General features: G+C 36.5%; 1 protein-coding gene across 3 annotated transcripts in view; it reads right to left on the reverse strand.

Moving 5' to 3' along the window:
• The window catches only part of LOC125232408 (steroid hormone receptor ERR1-like), a 76,668-nt gene that overhangs the window by 25,473 nt on the left and 30,065 nt on the right, over positions 1-21,130 (reverse strand). The window contains exon 1 of one of the 3 annotated variants that reach the window (XM_048138058.1): positions 16,024-16,333. The exons of the other annotated variants lie outside the window; for them this stretch is intronic. Coding sequence (XP_047994015.1) covers positions 16,024-16,107 — 84 coding nt within the window. The 5' untranslated portion in view covers positions 16,108-16,333. Of the gene's footprint in view, positions 1-16,023; positions 16,334-21,130 lie in introns of those variants that run through there. 3 annotated transcript variants of the gene reach the window in all.

The raw sequence follows: 21,130 nt of genomic DNA on the forward strand, positions 1-21,130 counted from the left end.
AACGGCGCGCGATAACGCGAGCCGAGCCTGGCTCGGCTCGTGATCCGGCGCGCCACGCGCCGTTTAAACAGCTACGCTCGGCGCGGCTCGGCTCGGCTCGGCAAAGTTCGCGCGATCCATCACTTGTCGGTTTTTTCGACACGGATCAAAGGCGCGCGCGCCATCTTCGGCTCGGCTCGTGTTAATACGCGCCGTCTAAACAGATGGTACAAAGCGCGCGACGACGGAAGTCGCGTTTTAAGTTTTTAACACGCTTTTATTAGGTCGTCGTGTATGTAACTATGTAATGGAATCTACGGAAGCTAATTTAACCATCTTCCAAGGATCGTAGCGTAATGAAAATTGGCAGCTGTATGCAGTTCCTGATGACAATGCAATAATATGGTACTGTTGAACTGATCTGATGATGGAGCCGGAAGATATGAACTGGAACTACATGATGGAACATCGTATCATAGCTGTTTTTGGGTTTCTTAGAAAAGTCTTGTAATGAACTTTGACTAAGATTAGGTTTCAAAGTCTGATGATGGAGCCGGAAGATATGAACTGGAACTACATGATGGAACATCGTATCATAGCTGTTTTTGGGTTTCTTAGAAAAGTCTTGTAATGAACTTTGACTACGATTAGGTTTCAAAGTCTGATGATGGAGCCGGAAGATATGAACTGGAACTACATGATGGAACATCGTATGAAAGCTGTTTTTGGGTTTCTTAGAAAAGTCTTGTAATAAACTTTGACTACGATTAGGTTTCAAAGTCTGATGATGGAGCCGGAAGATATGAACTGGAACTACATGATGGAACATCGTGTCAAAGCTGTTTTTGTGTTTCTTAGAAAAGTATTGTAATGAACTTTGACTACGATTAGGTTTCAAGGTCTGATGTTGGAGCCGGAAGATATGAACTGGAACTATGGAACTACATGATGGAACTTCTTATCATAGCTGTTTTTGGGTTTCTTAGAAAAGTCTTATAATGAACTTTGACCACGATTAGGTTTCAAGGTCTGATAATGAAGCCCGAAGATAGGCACTGGCATTCCATGATGGCATATCGTATCATAGTTCTGTTTGCGCTTGTGAGAAAGGCCACGTACTCGTAATGAACTTCGAACGTTACGTTTTCAACGTTATAACAAACCTATTATTGACCGAAGCGAAGCGAGGCCTAAGCTAGGTTAGGGTTTTCTTGCGACCCTTATGAGCGGAAAAAGGAAAGACCGAATCAGTATATCTAAACTAAGTCAGGTTAGGGTCTTTTTTGTGACCTTTAAATATGCAACCCAGCCAGGCAATCATGGTCGCGCAATAAACGATAAAACATCGGGCATCGATAGGGACGGCCTGCTGTTTTATCATTTATCGCGCGACCATGATTGCCTAAATAAATATCAACGTAGTATTTAAAATAAGTTGGTTAAGGGTTTTCTTGTGACCCTTAAGAGCAAAAGTAAGAGGGGCTCGGGGGGCGAAGCCCCCCGCATAAAAGAAAGATTAACGTAATATTAAAAATAAGTTGGGTTAGGGTTTTCTTGTGACCCTTAGAGTAAATAAAGGGGGGCTCGGCCCCCGAAAAAAAGAAAGATTAACGTAGTATATAAAAAAGGTGGGTGTGGGTTTTCTTGCGACCCTTAAGAGCGAAAATAAGGTGGGGGGTGGGGGGTGGCTTTATCAACGAAAAATTTCACGCCACGCTACTGCTAAGCATGTCGCGAAGGTCTACAGTTCCCAGAGCCACTATCAGTCTTTTAGTTGCTTAGCAAAATGTCGCGTCCACGTTCCATATCCAGGTTCAACCCAACGTAAATATACTAGAGTGTGACTGAGAAAATTCAACCCTTTGTCTCTATCCTCTTACAGAGTAAGATGAAATCCTTAAGTTCCGTATTGCATTAATCTTCAAATAAATATAAATACCGTGCACAAGATGCAAGGCACTACGCAGTGGTGTATTTAGGGTCCCTTACTTTTGCGGTTGGACAGGCTCATGTGGCCCTGAGTAGAGTAAAATTACTTAGTGCTCTCCAGATAGAAGAGCTAGATTGTTCTAAAGCTGAAAGGTAAAACACCATGCAATACAGACACACTGGCGGAGATGGAGACAATGTGGGCTCAATAAAATAGAAATTGAAATAAAAATTAAATGAATCAATGAAAAACTTTATTGCGATAAGTTTGGTACCTATACATCAGGTGGTATTAATTATTATTAAGTAGCAATACGTGTTAGCCACAAATGGCTTGCGAAATTCGCCTACTTGGAATAAATTTATGTTTAAATTTTAAAGATATTTCATTATTAACGACTAAAAAGTATAAAATAAATTTATAGTTTAAAAACTCTAGAAAAACACGCTTTTATAAATGCACGTAAAAGCCAAAAATAAATTATGGATCGTTCAAGTTGTCTCTATTTCTGGGATGAAGAGTAAACTCTGTGCTTTTAATTATAATATTTGATTGTAAAAGCGTGGGGCGCTGTAACAGGAAAATCTTTTTGTATAACTTGCTGAGAAATCAAGTTAAACTATATTACGAGAAGCAGTTTACACAGATTGGCGCGCTAACTGGACTTGCAGCACGACTGCAGCGCCCCACGCTTTTACAATCAAATATTATAAAAAAGCACATAGTTTACTCTTCATCCCAGAAATAGAGACAACTTGAACGATCCATAATTTATTTTTGGCTTTTACGTGCATTTATAAAAGCGTGTTTTTCTAGAGTTTTTTAAACTATAAATTTATTTATCGGCGTTTTCATGTGTTCGAATTATGGAGTGGAGCAATTATATGATTCAAAGCTTTATTTAATTATATGAAGAGGAACCATCAATATGGAACCCAAAACATCTCGGTCACAAAAATCGCAACAATATAATAGGCTTTCGTTCGTATCTACACGGACGGCTCGGCTCGCGTAGGATCGTGCTACCTCGCGCCGTGTAAACGCACAGGCTCGCGTTCGTATTGAGCCGAGCCGCATCTACACGGACGGCTCGGCTCGCGTAAGATCGTGCTAACACGCGCCGTTTAAACGCACCTTTATGTTTATAACAAAAAGGTGTACAAAACTACATTAAAAAATGTGCGCGATGATATAAATAAACAAAAAACTAATGATGCCGACCTACCTCAACATTTCGGTTACGCGAGCCGCTAAATTTTATAAGCTGATAAGCTGAGTTACAGTTGATAAAGTTCTTAGTGTCGATATCGTAATCAACAATTGGTATTTTATTTTTGTTTGAAACAAACACCCGGCTTGAGAAAATATTTAGCATGTGTTTCCACTTAAGAGATGCGAAATGTGAACGGATCAGCCAACATAATAGGGTTTAATGCAGAAGAATTTGGTGTGCTCAGTGAAAAGGCATTAAGGCAACCTTTGAACCGTTTCAAGATATTTCTTCCGAAACTTTGTCTATTTTTCTCTTCGATTTAAAATTTTAAAGCACTATCATTGCACGCATTCATTTCATCAACAACTGACAAACCTAGAATAGAACCAAAACAGAATTTTAAACGGTTTGTCCGCAACATTAACCACAGATAGCCCTAACTGTCTTTATAATAAGGATTACAAATAATCAATTTCGGATGCATCATATTTGCACTGTCTCAAGGCCAGATGACGTAACAGACATTTTTAATCTGACCAACAATACTTTATAGCGAATGTTTTGTGTGCATGATTGGACGTTTTGAATAAATTTTGGAGGCAGGTGCCTTTTGTTGGCAGATGTGCACAAACAATGTTATAAAGGAAAACCCGATCGTTTAGCAGGATTTATTAATGATCCCGGTAGAAAAAAAACGGTGAAAGATACAAAAGAACCAAAAAGGAGAAAACGAATTAAATTGAGATAAAGTAACAATCACAATCAAAATCGAAAAGAGTTCTGAATTAATGAATAGTTGTATTTTGATAATGAAGACAAACTTTAAAAAAATGTCAAATCTTAATTCAAAGGAGCATAGATCCCAAGTTACAAGTTGTCTGATAAAACCTAAGACAAACTTGTGTGTGAAACTAGGTCAGTTTTACTAGAGTTCAACATCTTGCTAGTGACATACATCATTTTATAAATATGGAATTTTATCTTCATTCCAGCATAGGTGTAACTAGGTGAGCTTCTAAACTAAATATAAATTTAAAACGAATAATAAGAAGAGATAACGCACAAGTAAATCAAGGAAAAAATATGATAAAAACAGAATTAACACTTACAGCATTACAAAATTAATTAACATGTAAAAATAATAAATGTTTTTATTACTACACATATGTCACTATATATTGTCATATTTAAAATTGAAACATTCAAATAACCGTAGCAAGAACAAACATTACATCAGACAAATAATAAAGCGTACCTACAGCTACTTCCGCCGGCTGTAGACAGCAAGCCCACATATTACCTAATACAAACTGACCATTTCTGAACCCTAAGCCTTCGCACTAAGGAATATTCTCAGTAAATGCAGATGCTGAGTATCTAGGCACCAAATTGTAGAAGGGGGAGGCTTCAATCGATACTCGCACGGAAAATCCCCAGGCTAGGTCTTGTTATGTATAAATTCTATAGGCTTTGTGGCCTTCGTCCGTGGGAAGAGAAAGATAGATAGATTGGGGAAGAGGGAAATTGTCTAAATGTATGTAGATAAAGAGCAAAGTTATGATGATTTTAATATTTTGAATAACCAACCAGAGGCCTTGATCGCTTTTACTTTCAAATTTGAAATCTATTTTAGACTACAATAAGTGTTTTACTCTCTTCTTCTTCTTCCTCCTACCCTTATCCCACGTTATGTGGGGTCGGTACAACACGTCTTCCTCTTCCATTCTCCTCTATCTTTCGTCATCTCAACACTCACATCTTTCTTCCTCATATCCTCTTTCACACAATCCATCCAGCGTTGTTTGGGTTTACCCCTCCCTCTCCATCCATCAACCTTCATCTCCAACATTCTTTTGCCTATATGACATTCATCCCTCCTCATTACATGACCGAACCACGCCAACCTGCCACTCCTCATCTTTTCCGTTATAGGCGCAACTTTCAAACTTCCCCTAATATACTCATTCCTGATCCGATCCATTCTGGTCACTCCACACATCCATCCGTGTTTTACTCTAAAATAACATAATTATAATTCTTCGTAAGACTTAATTTAGGAACAAATACAATAGCAAATTGCGTAGGTTTGAAAATAAAAGGGATATTTATGTTGATGAATCCGTTTGTAAACGTAACGCAGATAAACGAGGTGTTTTGATGTTTTGATCCGCTTACTTTCATAACATTTTTAAACATGTTGCTTGTGTATTAAAAATACATCGAGCTATTAACATGATAAGACTGCATAATAAAGCACTTGATTCAGTGTCATCACTAAATTCTAAAAGTGATATAGACTCAGGTTCCAGCCCAGGCAGTCAAGGTAAAAATAGGTAGTAAGGATTAGGCGCGGGACGTGGGACGGGTAGTGGGTGGGGGTGGGGGTGTCTAGACGACGGCCTTGACCGTCGAGTTTGGGCGCGCGAGGTCGGCGCGACCCAGAGACCGAGTGAGCGGCAAGTGTGGTAGATCAGTTATGTAAATCAGCGCTCTGGGAATGACCTTTTTATCTAGATTTTTTGCGCATAAGGACTTCTGTAACGGAGAGCTACAAATGGAGATTTTGAAATTAGTTTTGACTAAGGCTATTGAAGTGAGAGATGAAACAATTGAAATTAGCGAAGCAAGAGCCGTTGGAGATGATAATAATATAGCAGTATCAATAAGATTTGTCTTTATGAGGTTAGTTATATTGTCTTGGGAAAAGTCTTTGTCCATTGTGGTAATAGAGATGAGAGGCCATGAATCAAATTCTAGATTAAAAACCTAGCCAACAATTGAAAGTCTACTAAATAATATGATCGCAAAAACATTACACGCCCTAATTAATCTAAAAAAATCAAGTTGGTATAACAGGTACAGGTAGGTGAAGACAATAATTGATTTCTTAGAAATATTGCAATCATAGATAAGATTAAGTCATAAAGTATGTGTACAAGTTTTTTGTTGTGTTAGGTCAGTTCATATACTACATATTTATCAACTACAAAATCTAATCAATAGTTTTTTATGCTTTTTTTAGTTTTATTAAGGCAATCTAAAAAAACATTAATTATCCAAATATATATACCTGACAAAAGTCTAAATATACCTGACAAAAGTCTAACTCTAAACCTCGAAGCCAAAAAATAACAAAAGAGAAAAGAAACCAGATACGTACAAAAAATCTAATAACTACCAAAAACTAAAGGTACCTACAGACAGTACAGACAGAGATAAAATATCCAAGCCCCAGCCAAAAACCAGACTAGACGTACAAAACAATAGTTAACGCGGCGGAACGCAGCCGCCAGCTAGGTCTGTGACCCGTGACATTGCGACGACATTCAGCGGGCCAAATAATGCAGATAGCGCGGGTTCGACGACCGACAACGCCCAATATCACGCGGACGATCTGTACCTGCGTCGTTATATAACATGACCTACCACAACGTGCGTGTGCGACATGTGAGCTGAAACGGACGCACGATCTTTTGGATCAGGTTAACGGTTTGGGCACAGTATAAACCAGTAATAACTCTTCTTACAAACTTCACGCCGCGCGGTGTGTCCCCCTCCCTCCCCTCGCATGCAGCGAAAACATGCGAAACTGGTAATTATTGGGCTGGACAGTCGGGGCCGCGTTTGCGCGCTGTTTTTTATGTGTGTGTGAAAATGACGTCAGTGCCGAGGTCATTTCGTTACTGTAGTGTTTATGGATGTATGGAGAACAGTTCTAAAAATCCGGATATAACATTCTTCACAATTCCTAGACTTCCAGAAAAGTAAGTGGTTTTTATACTTATATTTTTGCAGCGTTAGGTAAAAGTGAGATATAGTGATGCATTAACATCAATAAGGATTTACCTGTAACGACATTAATTACTTTGCAACCAAATACTTGTTTTTTATTTAGGTAGATGATGCGATCTATCTTATTTATCTCGAAAGTTTGGTACCTACTTAAATATTGTGTAAATACTATTTCGTCAGTATTTAAGAAAAAAACACGTACCTACTTGAATGGTACGTAGTAGAAAGTGCGTTTTTGTTTTAAATAATATCTAAGTATAACATATAAATTACCACATACGTGATGTGAAAAGCCGTCCCCGTGAATATCTCATTTTGCTCGGGATCGTTACACAATCTAGTATTGCGCTTATAAGACTAATACATGAATAATATTTTTTTGTGTATTCAATATTGACTGGTGTGGTATTGTTATACTAATACGTACAGTTACCTAATAGTACCTATTAGATAACAACAACTTACTTTGTACGAAGATTTTGTTCAACCCTGCGTGACCTTGCGCAGTAGAGACCGCCCGCATCTACCTGCCGGAGATTAACTACTGAATATTCCTTATACTGTGGTTTGGGGGAAGAGGAATTTTTGGCTTGGGAGATGCAAATCAGGCAAAAATTGGCAGAAAGGCAACAGAAATTTTGGAGTAAATGCGTTTTGATCGGAATTTTACTTTTAATCAACCATGCTGTTTTAACTTTTAAGACGACCCAAGTTATGCGACAATAACCGTGGGAAAGCTGTGTTAATTTTTGTTATTTATAGTTTTACTGAGAGATGCAATGAACCGGGAAAAGCAGACATTTAGCTTATACAAAATACGTAATCTAACACAGACAAAAAAATGTATTCAGGACCTAAAATTTCAGGCCTTACGGGAATTTGATTAGGCTTGGCGGAGAATTTCCAATCCAATTTAACAGATTTCGTTTGATAAAACGTTACCCACCTCGACATATGTGATTTACATGTGCCTCAAGAAGGAGTCTTTGGCATTTTCATAATTAAAGGAGTTTTGAGGACAAAGCCAAATTATCAGGTCAAATATTGTACCTTAAAGAATGTATTCAAATATTTTAGTAAAAGCTATTTCACTTTCAATCCAAAAACACGTCATAAAAGATTACCGAATGAATAATTTAACCAAAAACAATGTAAGAAGTGAAAAAGGATACAAATACATTTACATGAAACATTTTGAAAGTTTAATCTTGTGAAACCGCGTCGAACAATCGAGAAAATGGTCGAGACCGCGAGATCTCTAACTTTTAATGTTTCATTTGAAACTGGATCAAACTAAGTAACGTAATCTTAGCCTCAGACTTAATGTAATCCAATGATACAATCAAATTTGTAAAGGGCGATATCATTTTATACAATTTATAGCCTCCACCGAGTAAGGGAATTTCAGCATATTCATTTAGGAACTTTATGAATATGTTTTATATACATGTAAACATCAAATTGTACATAGTACTTTTATGATAATTCTTTCAGAACAATTAATATGATGTGACAATGAGGTTAATAAAGGCACTATTTTGAATAGCCATTCGTTCTTAAAGATAAATATTATATCTGCTGTGCGTAACAGTTCAACAAAGAACCATATAATAGGTCAGTTACAGCATGACACACTAGCACATATACTTCTGCAACACTTAAGTAAACCAAACTTGTGTTCCAATGCTCCAATGCTACCAACTACAGTCGAGTTTACATATCTGAACGCGACTATAATATGTATTATAAGCGTGTTCATATGTTAGTGTTTGTAGTGTAGATATTAAAGATTTCAGTACCTTATACATGCAGAACGCTTTAGACAAAGAAGCTCTATCAAAGACGGCTTGGTTCGGAAATGATGTTAAGTACGCAGTCTAAGGGGGGAAGTGGGGGGGCCGAATCCGCCGCGGGGTGACATTGCGGGTGCGTCGACCGCACGCCCGCGCCCGACCTACGGCACGGCCTACGTCCCGCCGCGGAAAACAAGACCGTTGGCGTCTAGAAAACATCTACGAGGCTAGGTATTCATGACACAAAATGGCTGAGAACAATTTATGCTAATAGAATTTTGCTAATAACTAACCTTACTTAACGAATATCTTGGAAGATGTTTATAGGTGTCTTTTAAACTGATAATTTTCGACGCAGACGAAGAGGAGCAGTGAACTACAGATACAGACCTATAAAAACAAAGCCTAATAAAACATGAGGGCAGAGTTCAAGAGCGCCCGACCAGCGACTAAAATAAACAGATGTAAGTGAAAATAGAAATGTAAATCATTGGAACACAAATTAAATCAAAGTAACACAGTCTACGAAGTAAGCGCAGAAATAGTAAACAATAAAGAACAAACAAATTAAATCACACCTGTAAATCAAAAGCAAATCCAAGACATAAGTAAATTGCTAAAAAAAGCTTAGAGGTTCTCTGGAATATCGGTCCCATAATAAGAGATTACGCAACGCAAGACAATTTTACCGTAACGTAAGGCAAGGACGATTTGCTTACACGCGGCGTGTCACGACGCCATGCGCTTTTAGATTTAAAACAACGATGCACGTGCGAGTTTACATAAGGGCGACGTAAAGGAATGTCTCGGTGAATATAAACCTGTCGTTTTATACGTTTCTAAGTCACAGATTTTATTTCTGTTTAATAGTAGTAGGTATAAATGTCTTTGTTTTATTACGTCTTCGTAATTTTTCATTCGTTTTTTATCACATCGATTTAGAACAGTACGCAGCCTGTCCAAATCAATTAATTGTGTGAATGTCGATTGCATGGCAAAAGATCGCCGACTCACCTGAGGCAGGGCCTTATGCCACATATTGTACATTTACTACGGAAACAACTTTAGTAAATATTAATTTGCAAATGACGTAAACGTAACGTAATCTTGGCATACTTATAAAGTTTTTAACAAGGTGAACGTTTTGTCTCAAAGCTTATCCAACTAGTCAAATTTAATATTTACGACAAACAAGTCATTAAAATTCACCATACAATTGCTAATAAAGAACCATAGGCGGAATTGATCATCATGATTTCGCCATGTCTAGAGCAAAATTTGCAATACCTAGGCCAGTCAGTGATTCACGATAATTATATGCATTTAGTTAGCATTTTAAATTAGCGACTAAACAAAGGAGCGCTAAACATTTTTAGGTAAACTTGTTGGTTATTTTGTCAAATAATACCTATATTTTGTCGGCATCAAATTAAACTGTGTCTGGTAGGAGTGACAGGTATCATCTATCGTGTATAGCAGTATGCATGTCTCTAAAAAAAGTCCTTAAAGAATTCTTGATACTCGCTATGTCGCGATTCCTTCTTTTGTCTAAAAATGCCTTTTCCTGTTTCATTTTTTCAGCTTCCCTTTCAAGGGCCTGCATACAGTGGTGATTCCTGCTGCTGGTTGGTGTCTCCATATCAGTACGTCCGTTGCGTCTTGCGTCAAATGCAATATAGTATTTTATGCAACAGTTTCTTAATAACAATAAAATTCTAAGTATTTAAATACTAATATCGAACTATAATCATCATCGTCAACATCATCATCATTCCCTTGCCATTTTCCCAATATCGAACTATAATATAGGTAAAAATTAAAAACAGTACAATGCTCTTAATGGGTGTACTGACAAATTACGCTCTCGGATTAAAAATGCAATAAATTCACTAATGAAGACTATAATGGACGGTTAAATGTTTCCAATAAATAACAGCTATTATTTCATGGGGCTGATCTTTGAATTAGTAACGACATTAGGAATACAGAATTGTCATAGGACAAACGTACAATGAACTCGAAAGGCAGACGTGACGCATGTAAGGAAAAACCTAGCTGTATTATATTACAATAATTATTTGGTTGTGTTTTTTTATCAGATTTTGATAAAATTTGATGTATCGATAGAGATCCATATTGTGTACAACATAATTATTTACGAAAACGTATGGAAGCATCGTAACTCCTTGGACAATATTGGACATTACTCAATAAAAGTTAGCGAAATCCTGTTTCTCTCACCGTCACCAATGTTTATTTCTATGAGAAGTCAAAAGTAAAAATGTGAAAGAAAATGCCCCATAAAAAACCCGCCAAGAGCGTGTCGGGCCACGCTCAGTGTAGGGTTCCGTAGTTTTTCGAATTTTTCTCAAAAACTACTGAACCTATCAAGTTCAAAACAATTTTCCTAGAAAGTCTTTATAAAGTTCTACTTTTGTGATTTTTTTAATATTTTTTAAACATATGGTTCAAAAGTTAGAGGGGGGGGACGCACTTTTTTTTCCTTTAGGAGCGATTATTTCCGAAAATATTAACATTATCAAAAAACGATCTCAAAAAACCCTTATTCAATTCTTAATATCGATCCAACAATATATCACACGTTGGGGTTGGAAAGAAAAAAAATATCAGCCCCCACTTTACATGTAGGGGGGGTACCCTAATAAAACATTTTTTTCCATTTTTTAACCGACTTCAAAAAAGGAGGAGGTTCTCAATTCGACTGAATTTTTTTTTTTTTTTGTATGTATGTTATTTGATATCTCCGAGAATCGTGGACCGATTTTCAAAATTTTTTTTTTGATCGAACCGGTATAACCCCGAGATGGTCCCATTGGCACCAAGTCAGGGTCTGATGATGGGATCCTGGAGAAATCGAGGGAACTCTTCAAATGTTATAGGCACATGTAATGTTTTTAGTCTATTTTTCAAAGGTACACCAGTATTTACGTCTGATGGTAATAATTTTATGTGGCTGAGCTGATGATGGAAGGTCAACTCCTCAATGGTTAGGAGTTTAAGGATAATTCTTTCACTACTGTACATGTATTCGGACTGATACATATAATATCACTAGGAACCACTAAAAATCAACAAATAAATAAACTTTTTAACAAAAAATAAAACCGCCTTCAAAAATAAGCGCGTTACAAAACACGGAGAAACTAAAAAGCCAAAAATAATAAACCTTTCAATTCAGATTTCTTATCGTATTGCAATAAGCTAAACATCCAAATTATAAACAAATCAATTATTTTTGGAGTCGGTACCAGCCTGTGTATGGTTGGGTGGGGCAAACAGGCAATAGCAAGGCGACGAACAGGTCTGGTACCGACTACAAAAATAATTGATTTGTTTATAATTTGGATGTTTAGCTTATTGCAATACGATAAGGAATCTGAATTGAAAGGTTTATTATTTTTGGCTTTTTAGTTTCTCCGTGTTTTGTAACGCGCTTATTTTTGAAGGCGGTTTTTATTTTTGCACTTTGTTGGCGTGATCGACATATTGGTACCAAATTTCAGTTTTCTAGTGCTAACGGTTACTGAGATTAACCGCGGACGGACGGACGGACGGACGGACGGACGGACAGACGGACAGACAGACATGGCGAAACTATAAGGGTTCCTTTCCTAGTCGACTACGGAACCCTAAAAAAGATATGAACATTGTTCTATGTGCATATTTTATCAAAACATGATAAAAATTAAAAAATACAAGAAATCAAATACTATGTACATAAAATAACAACAATAATATAAAAGCTCGCTTATCATTTTGTTATTTTTATTTATATTGCTTTAACTATTTTTACACTAATAAAGATAAATATTTAAATGAATGAGTCGAATTACTAACACAGGTAAAATAACAACGCAGATAATAGTTCTAAAATAAGAATAGCAACAGCACTGATATACAATTATACATCCACATCCACAGCATGTTGTTTTGTACGTAGTATCTCCCTTGGCAGGGATTGAAGGTTGCCAGGAATTCTTAAATAGTGTAAGGATAACGGATTCCTTAAACATGACCTAGTTTATAAAGCTGCTGTCAATTTCAACCCTAACGCCAAACCCTAGCGCAACCCTAGTGACAACCCTAGCGCAAAAGTAAATAATCAAGAACAAGTGCGGGTAGTTCGAGAAACTCGCGCGGCTAGAAGATGTTGATGCAATTCCTCGCCAGTCTACCCGTGACCACGAACATAATGTGATGTTCGAAACGTCGGGCCTAATATAAATGTAAGTGTTTACGCGATTAAGTCCCGTTTTGTTCTAAAATTATGAGTGCAAATCGTGTTAGTCTAAATCAATATATATGCTGTCAATTTCATTTCCGAAATGAAAGAAACGAAGATGAAAATAAATGAAAGTTCATCAGTCAGGTAATAACGGCGTAAATTAATTTTAGCTATAAGTATTCGGTAAAAATTGAATTCAGTAAAGCAGATAACAAGAATTCAGCGTTTGTACAAATACAAAACGTATACAATGTTGACAATTACCAACATTATCTTCTGGATACTGCCGATAACATTTGACCTCGCCGTTACACAAATAACACTGTTAAATTGCACTAAATTAATTATGGTCTTCGTTGACAGTTATTCCTTTATGTATCTCTACATCGCTTAGAGATAATTTAATAGTTTCACATAGCAGCAAATAGATAATATTTAACGATTTATATTTGTTTGCTCCTCCCTGGAACCTTTTCAAGCACGACCTGCACGACTTTTATCTTCTCTTATCTATTGTTTCTCTGTGGTCTGTTTTCAATATTTTGTGATATTATGATTTTTGTTATCATCGATATTATTAGCTGCCATTTCGTTCGAATCTTGCTGTTCAATATTGTTTTCTGATTTAACGTCCATTATTCTATGTGTAGGTCACTCTTTTCATTTTACCAGAGGATTATTAATTAATTTTACGTCAACATCGGGAACAGCAATTTTAAATGCCATGGATAAATCCCTGTCTTTCGGAATAAATAGGTTGACGTTATATTTTCCGTGTCCACTCGAAGTACCGGATGTGAAAACGTGTTTTTTGTTTTATATGTTAAGGTGCTCCCACTCCATTTTTTTATTATTATTATAAATGGGCTTACTCTTGGCCACAGACTAGCCGAAGGCAAAGACGTGGCCTACGATGGAGTGAGCTCGCCCAGAAGATGCCTGTTCACTCTTGATTTGAAGGTTGCCATAAAACATTGTGTGAAGTGAATAGCGTCATAGTATTGATATTACGCTATATCCAATGTAGGAGCACTATTATCAAGTAATACTTGTCACGCACGATACACATACATATTGGCAAAAATTCTGCGATTCTACACTAGCAAGGATTTATAAAATGAATAATCGATATTTATATTTTACTCCATAAAGACGAATGAAATGTATAATGAGACGGATTTATCAACGCTTCGAAGTTACATTGTGATCCACAAAAGTTTTAATTTTCAAATGATTTGGCGGCCGGTAAAGCCACGTAATAATGTACTCTTCCGATATGTGACAATAAAGGGTATGACGCAAATGTTAGGCGCAGGCACATATGGGTATCAAATCTTTGTAGCTCAGTTGTTAGACAAGTCTTGAAATTATATTAATATTTTGTACCAAAATATTTTTAACCCCCAACGCAAAAACGACGGGGTATTATAAGTTTGACGTGTCTGTCTGTTTGTCTGTCTGTCTGTGTGTGTGTCTGTCTATGGCATCGTAGCTCCCGAACGGATGAACCGATTTAGATTTTTTTTTGTCCGAAAGCTGAGTTAGTCGGGAGACTTCTTAGCCATGTTTCATGAAAATCGGTCTACTATATCGCGGTCGGGGGTTTTTTCAAAATTTTAATTTTGTGGATTTATATATCTTGCTTTTATATAAGTTGTCTGTGTTATTTCTTTGCCGTTCAAATTCGACTTTGCTTGAACTTGCCTTTTTTGTAAATGCATCTGCAGCCTTGATAGTTTAAGGTGAATGCACCAACGTCCGCAATGACTTATCTCACTCTTATTTACACACGTGCATTTTTGCATAACATTAATGCATTTATGCATATGACGGTTCTATATTGAGAAATATTGTATGAAAATACCAGAAACTTCGATTACAGTTTCATTACAAGATTTTATTTAGTTTTACGTGGTTCATTATCTGTAATAACATTTTGCCGTTAAACTCCTGGTTTCTGAAGGAGTTGCAAATTTATCAGACAATACAATATTATGATAACATGAAGATGATCTTATGATGGAGACAGGAGTTGACCATGGGAAGATTGACATAAAACAAACACACACTAAATGTGTTTGGGGTTATTAGGAATACATATCTTGCAGAGAATTAGTTGCCTGTGGAAAAGAGGACTGTCAGCTTTTTTGCAAAAACCTTATCTGGATTTAGAGGGCCTGTGCTGTCTGTCTGTGTTTACCTCATAATAATTATTTTGTAAAGTAAATTTGAGGAACGCGTAATTATTATAGTCTTTATTATAGTCCACAATGTTAATTAACATTTTATGATGCTTATTCCAAACAAAAGTTGAAAATAATTAGGAAAGTGGAGGTCTGCTACGAGTATATAGCAGAATGATAAATATTGAAATGGAAAAATTGAAAAACGGAATTGAATATGATACTCGCTGCTCTGCAACACTGACCTACTAAAGCTTACGTATCTAAACATAGGATTATTACCTATATTTATCACGTATCTAAAATAGGAATACTGTATCGCACATTAATAAATAAATAAATAAATAATTTTATTTGAGTTGAACTGGCAAGTCTCTCGCACAACTTAAGTTACTTAAAAATGACAATACAAAAATTCATTGAAACCAAAGACAGTCAACCAAGACAACCTTTAAGTTTGGAATAATGATTAGGTCATCGCCATCCAGTAAGTATCTTCAAGATATGTGTATGAATCCATTGCAATAAGATGAAAAAATGTTGCTATACAGGTACAGTAGACTACCTACAAAACGACTAACTCGACTGTACCTAGGAGAATAGGCACTGCTTAAAAAGCAGAAGGCAGACTTGACACAGTCGTCATAAAAGCTAATAATGTGCATTTCGATGGTAGATGATGTTACAAAGCTTTGAGTTTCTAAAGCATGATCTTGGCGCTTAAGCAACTTGGTTCACGCCGAAATCAAGTGTTTCGAATAGACAGTATCCTTCAGAAAAAAAATTAATTCGTCAAGATATCCTCCTATCTGTCCCATCATTTAATTTCGTAACTCATATTTTAGGTCATCAAGATAAGCAACGTATAAATAAAACTTGGTCCTTACTTCGTGCTTTATCATATCCTCACTCTTCATCAAATCCAGGTTAGCAAAGTTGGAGAAAAGCCAGCTATCGTCGACTGTGCACATGTTGGTAACTTCACTGAGATACAAAATGCAATTTACGAAAACTTCACTTTTTCTCAAATTTTTGTGTTCACTTTTACTCAAAACAGAGATTTAAACGTCTTATTCGAAAATCAGATTCAACTTTTCATTCAAACTGGCCGTTTAAGCAAAAACAAAATATGAATTTCAAAATAAGATTGCGCAAAAACAAAACACAACGTCTTACGTAGTCCGCGTTCCAAATACAAACTCTTACGTTATCGTGGTACAAATTCTAAACCGACTATAACCCACGAGGCTGCGTCCACGCACTGCGAGAAGTTCACGCAATGCGTGCGCGCAGACCACGCCTCCCCCCACCATCAGGCACGCACTTGGTCTAATGATCCCTTGAATAACGCCCTTTATACCCTTGAAAATAAAGTCGGGATTCGGGGCGTCCATTGCACATCATATGCACTTTTATAATGAGCGGTTTAAAGTCGAGGTTCGTGTCGTTTTCGATGCACCGGCTATAAACCCTTTGCGCTTTTCCGATTGGCTTATTTTCAGTGGACCAATGATGTAAGGTATTTTCCGCTGACGTTGCCAGGACGATCCCTATTGGTGGCGCCGGCGCAAATTATGTTTACATTCTCCGTTATATATTTTCTGTTGGCGTCGCAAATATGAGTTTGAGGTTATCGTTGTTAATTAGAGATGTGTTTTATTATCTTAAGGAAATAATTGGTTATAATTACTATGTACCGCTTTATAAGCAGTGGGTTTAATGAGATTTGACGTTTGCATTTATCAATTGCTAATACACAGTTGTTATATAAAATAATGAGGAAGTTTTTGGCCCATATATTATTTTATTATGTATTAAGTAAAATATTTAGGTCAGTGACATTAAATTAACGCAACAGTGATGTGCTAGTAGATGTTTAAAAATGTTGGTTGTAAATTAAATTATGATAAATACCTGTTTCGAACCCAAATATTGGGTTAGATATCTAAATTTAAGCAAATGCTTGTAAATTAATTAAAATGTTAGTCTAGACTAGACTGGTGTATTACAACTAAATTTGAAGCTTGTCTGGTATCGATCAATGAATAATCGAATTAGTAAATATTAATTAATCGTTTTCGGGAATCTGGCTAACAGGTATGTTAGGTTTGGTAAATATGTTTGAAAATCGTTATTAGGTACCTAATAGGTACCCTGCTTTTCGAGTTACAGGCCATGCCTAGGGCGCGGTTCACTAGTGACTACCTACGTTATTACCTACTTTTATTTTGAAATTGAGTAACAATTATATAAATTACTTTTATGTTATATAAAGATATCCTATGATATTATTTTATTTAAAATCTGTGTAGGTCTTTGCAGTCAGCATGACAGTTGCGCGTGAGTGGGCACAGACACATTGATATTTCATGCCCGTTACTAATCGTACAGTCAAGGCGAACACATAAAAAAAACGAGAACCGTAGGCATAATGTTTATATTATAAGTAACTCAACGAAAACCAAACATCATGTTCATTACATTTAGATAAAAAATATCAATTTTGCGGTATTGCTTTTTATACACTACAAACATTTTAGTCAGGAGGCAGGACATAGCAAGAAACATAGGATTTTATGTTGAAGCATTCAATGAGCTGACCTACATTCTATTTCGTGTCAGTTTAGGTAGTCATAGTGATATTTTCCCTAAAAATTTTTAGAAAAATGATTTTTGAATTTTTATAAAATCCGTGGAATGATCCTAAATTAATTAGATCACAAGAAAACTCTTTATTCATCTTTTTCTTAAAGATACTTATGTTATGAATTCAACGCAACGCAACAACAACTGCGAATAATCTTTATATTGAGCGTTCTTTCTATACCCTGCGTATGTTCAGTAAGCGCGTCGCAGTTTTGGACTTAGCCTTAGGCTACCAAGTTTATACAGTTAACTCTAGACGTTGTGCAGGCACCAAACATTTAAAGAGGCTCAGGATCGCTAAGTCAACAGTCACCTTCTTAAATCGTTCGCAACGCAATACCTTTCCTACTCGTCTACGTTATCCACAATTTTAATTACAGTCCCATTAGTTCACACTATGACGGCAAGCTAATGGGACTAGTCAAAATTAAGACGAGTCAGAAAAGTGGATCGTGGACATTACAGTAACAGGATGACAAAACAGGATTTTGGAAAAAACTGCCTTAGGCCATTTAGGAATCTGTAGATGCCTTTCGGGTTAATAAACGCTAACTGCGAACAATCTTCCTTATTGATCGTTCTCGTATGCTGCGTATTTTAAGTGCGTCGTAGTTACTGTTACAGCTCTAGGCTTTCAATCTACGTAGGTGTTCAACACCCCCTTTATTTATCCTTACCCTTAGGTACGTATCATAAATATTATCAGGCTTCTGTTTATGCGTTTCATCTTGTTATTTTACATACAAAACTATGAATGAAATCCCTCTTATATCTGAGTGAACCAACTTTCTGTGTTTGTTCGGTCCCGTCAACCAGAAGAAAAATTTAGCACAGTTCGTTAGAATTACTCGAAATATTTTTGTATACTCGATATATGGCTAATATGTAATATGTCATATTGTGGAAAGGGTAAAATAAAGTAGGTATCATAATTACGACATTACGCGGTTTGGAAGTATCCCAGGAGACAAAACAATTAATCCATTCATGTTCATATCTAAGTCAGATCTCAAGATTCTTTAGTCTGCTATACCTCCTACTGTTTTAGTCCGAAACAGTGACGAATATAAACAAATGCCTTTCGGGTAAACAAACTTATCGATTCTTTGCTTTATATCCTGCGTAATATCCTCAACATTCACTGTTCATCAATGGACTTTACGTGCATCGTAATACGGTTCAGGAATACTTTCCTACGTTGACTAGTCAAAAGAAACGCGTCGCAATTGGGGGGGTGACAATGCCCTAGGCATTGGACTGGGCTGATGTAGGTGTTCGAATTACCCCTGTATTGTATTTATATTCATTAAAACTCTGCTCTTCATTTATGTAAGGTCGATGCGTAGAAGGCTGTCATATATTTTTAGTTGGGGCTAGAAATTGTGTCATTACGAACGATAAATTAACTCTGCATAGTGGCATTAAGTCTGCTTATTGTTTTCTTTTTATGTGCAATAAAGTTTCAATTAAATAAATAAACTCTCGTGTTTTCGGGTTTAAGTACCTACGTCACTACTCAGCCACAGTCAAAACAAAGAGCTTCTGTCAGATTATGGGAACGTCCATCCTACATGTTCTACCGTTTCTGTGTATGCTTCTAATACAAGCTCATCAAGCAAATTGCTATAAGATTTTTGAATGATTCACGGTTATTTTCATTAGACTTATATTGACCGGGATATACACCGTGATTACCTTTTTGATTTTTGTCGAGCTCCCGGTTTTCCGTGATCATGAATATCATGATGCATGCAACTGCGTCGAAATATCGGGAGCTCGACAAAAATCAAAAACGTAATCACGGTGTATATCCCGGTCAATATAAGTCTAATCAACATTGCTTATTTTTGCAACTGTGAAAGTGGCTGCAGGTTTCAGTCCCTGATAATTACGAAAATTTACACAAATTACTTTAGTGTTCATAAAATAAATACAATATTTATACGTCCCTTATCGATCCTTTCTGTGATAAACATCAACGATGTTTGACATCGATGGATGGATGGGTTTGTAACAGAAATTACTAACAATCAATAATTTGCTCAAAACATCGTGCGTCGCAATGCAGAAGGCGATAACGGGGCTCTAATAGGCTGCCTAGGTGTACTCTAAAGGCACCAGACAGATAAGAAGCTACTGTGGTGTTTTTTGTCGATCCTTTTGTTTCCTGGCTATTAACATTGAAATATAATAGTTATTTGTTATACAAGGGGGCAAAGTTGTATTTTAACGCCGAATGTGGAATTGAAAAACGAGCAAGTGAAGGGATTCTATAGTTGAAGGGGTTCGAGAATAGAATCCTGAACTTGCGAGTTTTTCAACACACGAGAAGTAAAATATATTTGGACCCGAGTGTAACACAAAACTTTTCCCCTCACTATAGCGAGCAAACTACAACGCAAAAAATGCGTTTATCACTGCTTCCAGTAGTTCCACAGGTGATAAATCATCTTTATTACTAGATTCACCTACTTTTATCAATTTTAAAGCAGTTATTTTGACTTTATTCAAGGTCAAATTACTTTACCCACTAGTGGATAAAATGCGTTTTTACCCGCTGGTATTAAAGGACAAAACACGTGTTTCCGAGCTATTGAGGGGAAAAAGATATCATTGAAATAAGGATTGAGAATGTGAAACGTAATTGGATGTAATACAACACAACTCATTTAAAACTATTCTGAAGGAACGAATTAAACATAATAATAAAAGCGAATTATAGGAAAATTAATCAAATTACTCTTTTAACTAGTAGAGCAAGTATTAGGTAGTGACCGTCTCGTTAAGTCGAAGATAGGAAAAGGTGAAGGGAAAGGGCGTTACTTTGTGGAAATCCATCATGATAATCAAAATCTAGAATATTGCTTAGCTAATTCGTGAGCGTCAGGACCCCTGGACCACTACAGATATTTGATGTTTAGTACATACTAAAATTTAGTACCTATTTGATACTATTTGGTACCTGAGTATATATATTTGGTACCTCCACTGATTTCGAAAAATCGAGCGAATAAAGTGGCCAGACATTCTGACGTCAGGATGTCTGGACCATTTTTGGTTTACATAGTTCTAGACAACATTACTAATTGATATCTTAATCAATATTTACTACCTATTTGGTACCTGTCAATATATTTTTTTCAAATTTTTTTGGCGTACCAGAAAAAAGTTATGATGGAATTTAAAGTTGTGAGCCCAGCCGTGGCGTTGAAGTATGTAGCGCCTGTCAAAAGAATAGAGGCAAATCCGCCTGCCCTCCTGCGCGTCAACTTAAATAGGATTTTATTTTTAGGCACTCGCACATCATCTCTACTGACTAGTGGCATTAATATAGTCGAAATATAAAAG

This window comes from Leguminivora glycinivorella, chromosome 13 (genome assembly GCF_023078275.1).
Source record: "Leguminivora glycinivorella isolate SPB_JAAS2020 chromosome 13, LegGlyc_1.1, whole genome shotgun sequence".
Taxonomy (NCBI): Eukaryota; Metazoa; Arthropoda; class Insecta; order Lepidoptera; family Tortricidae; genus Leguminivora; species Leguminivora glycinivorella.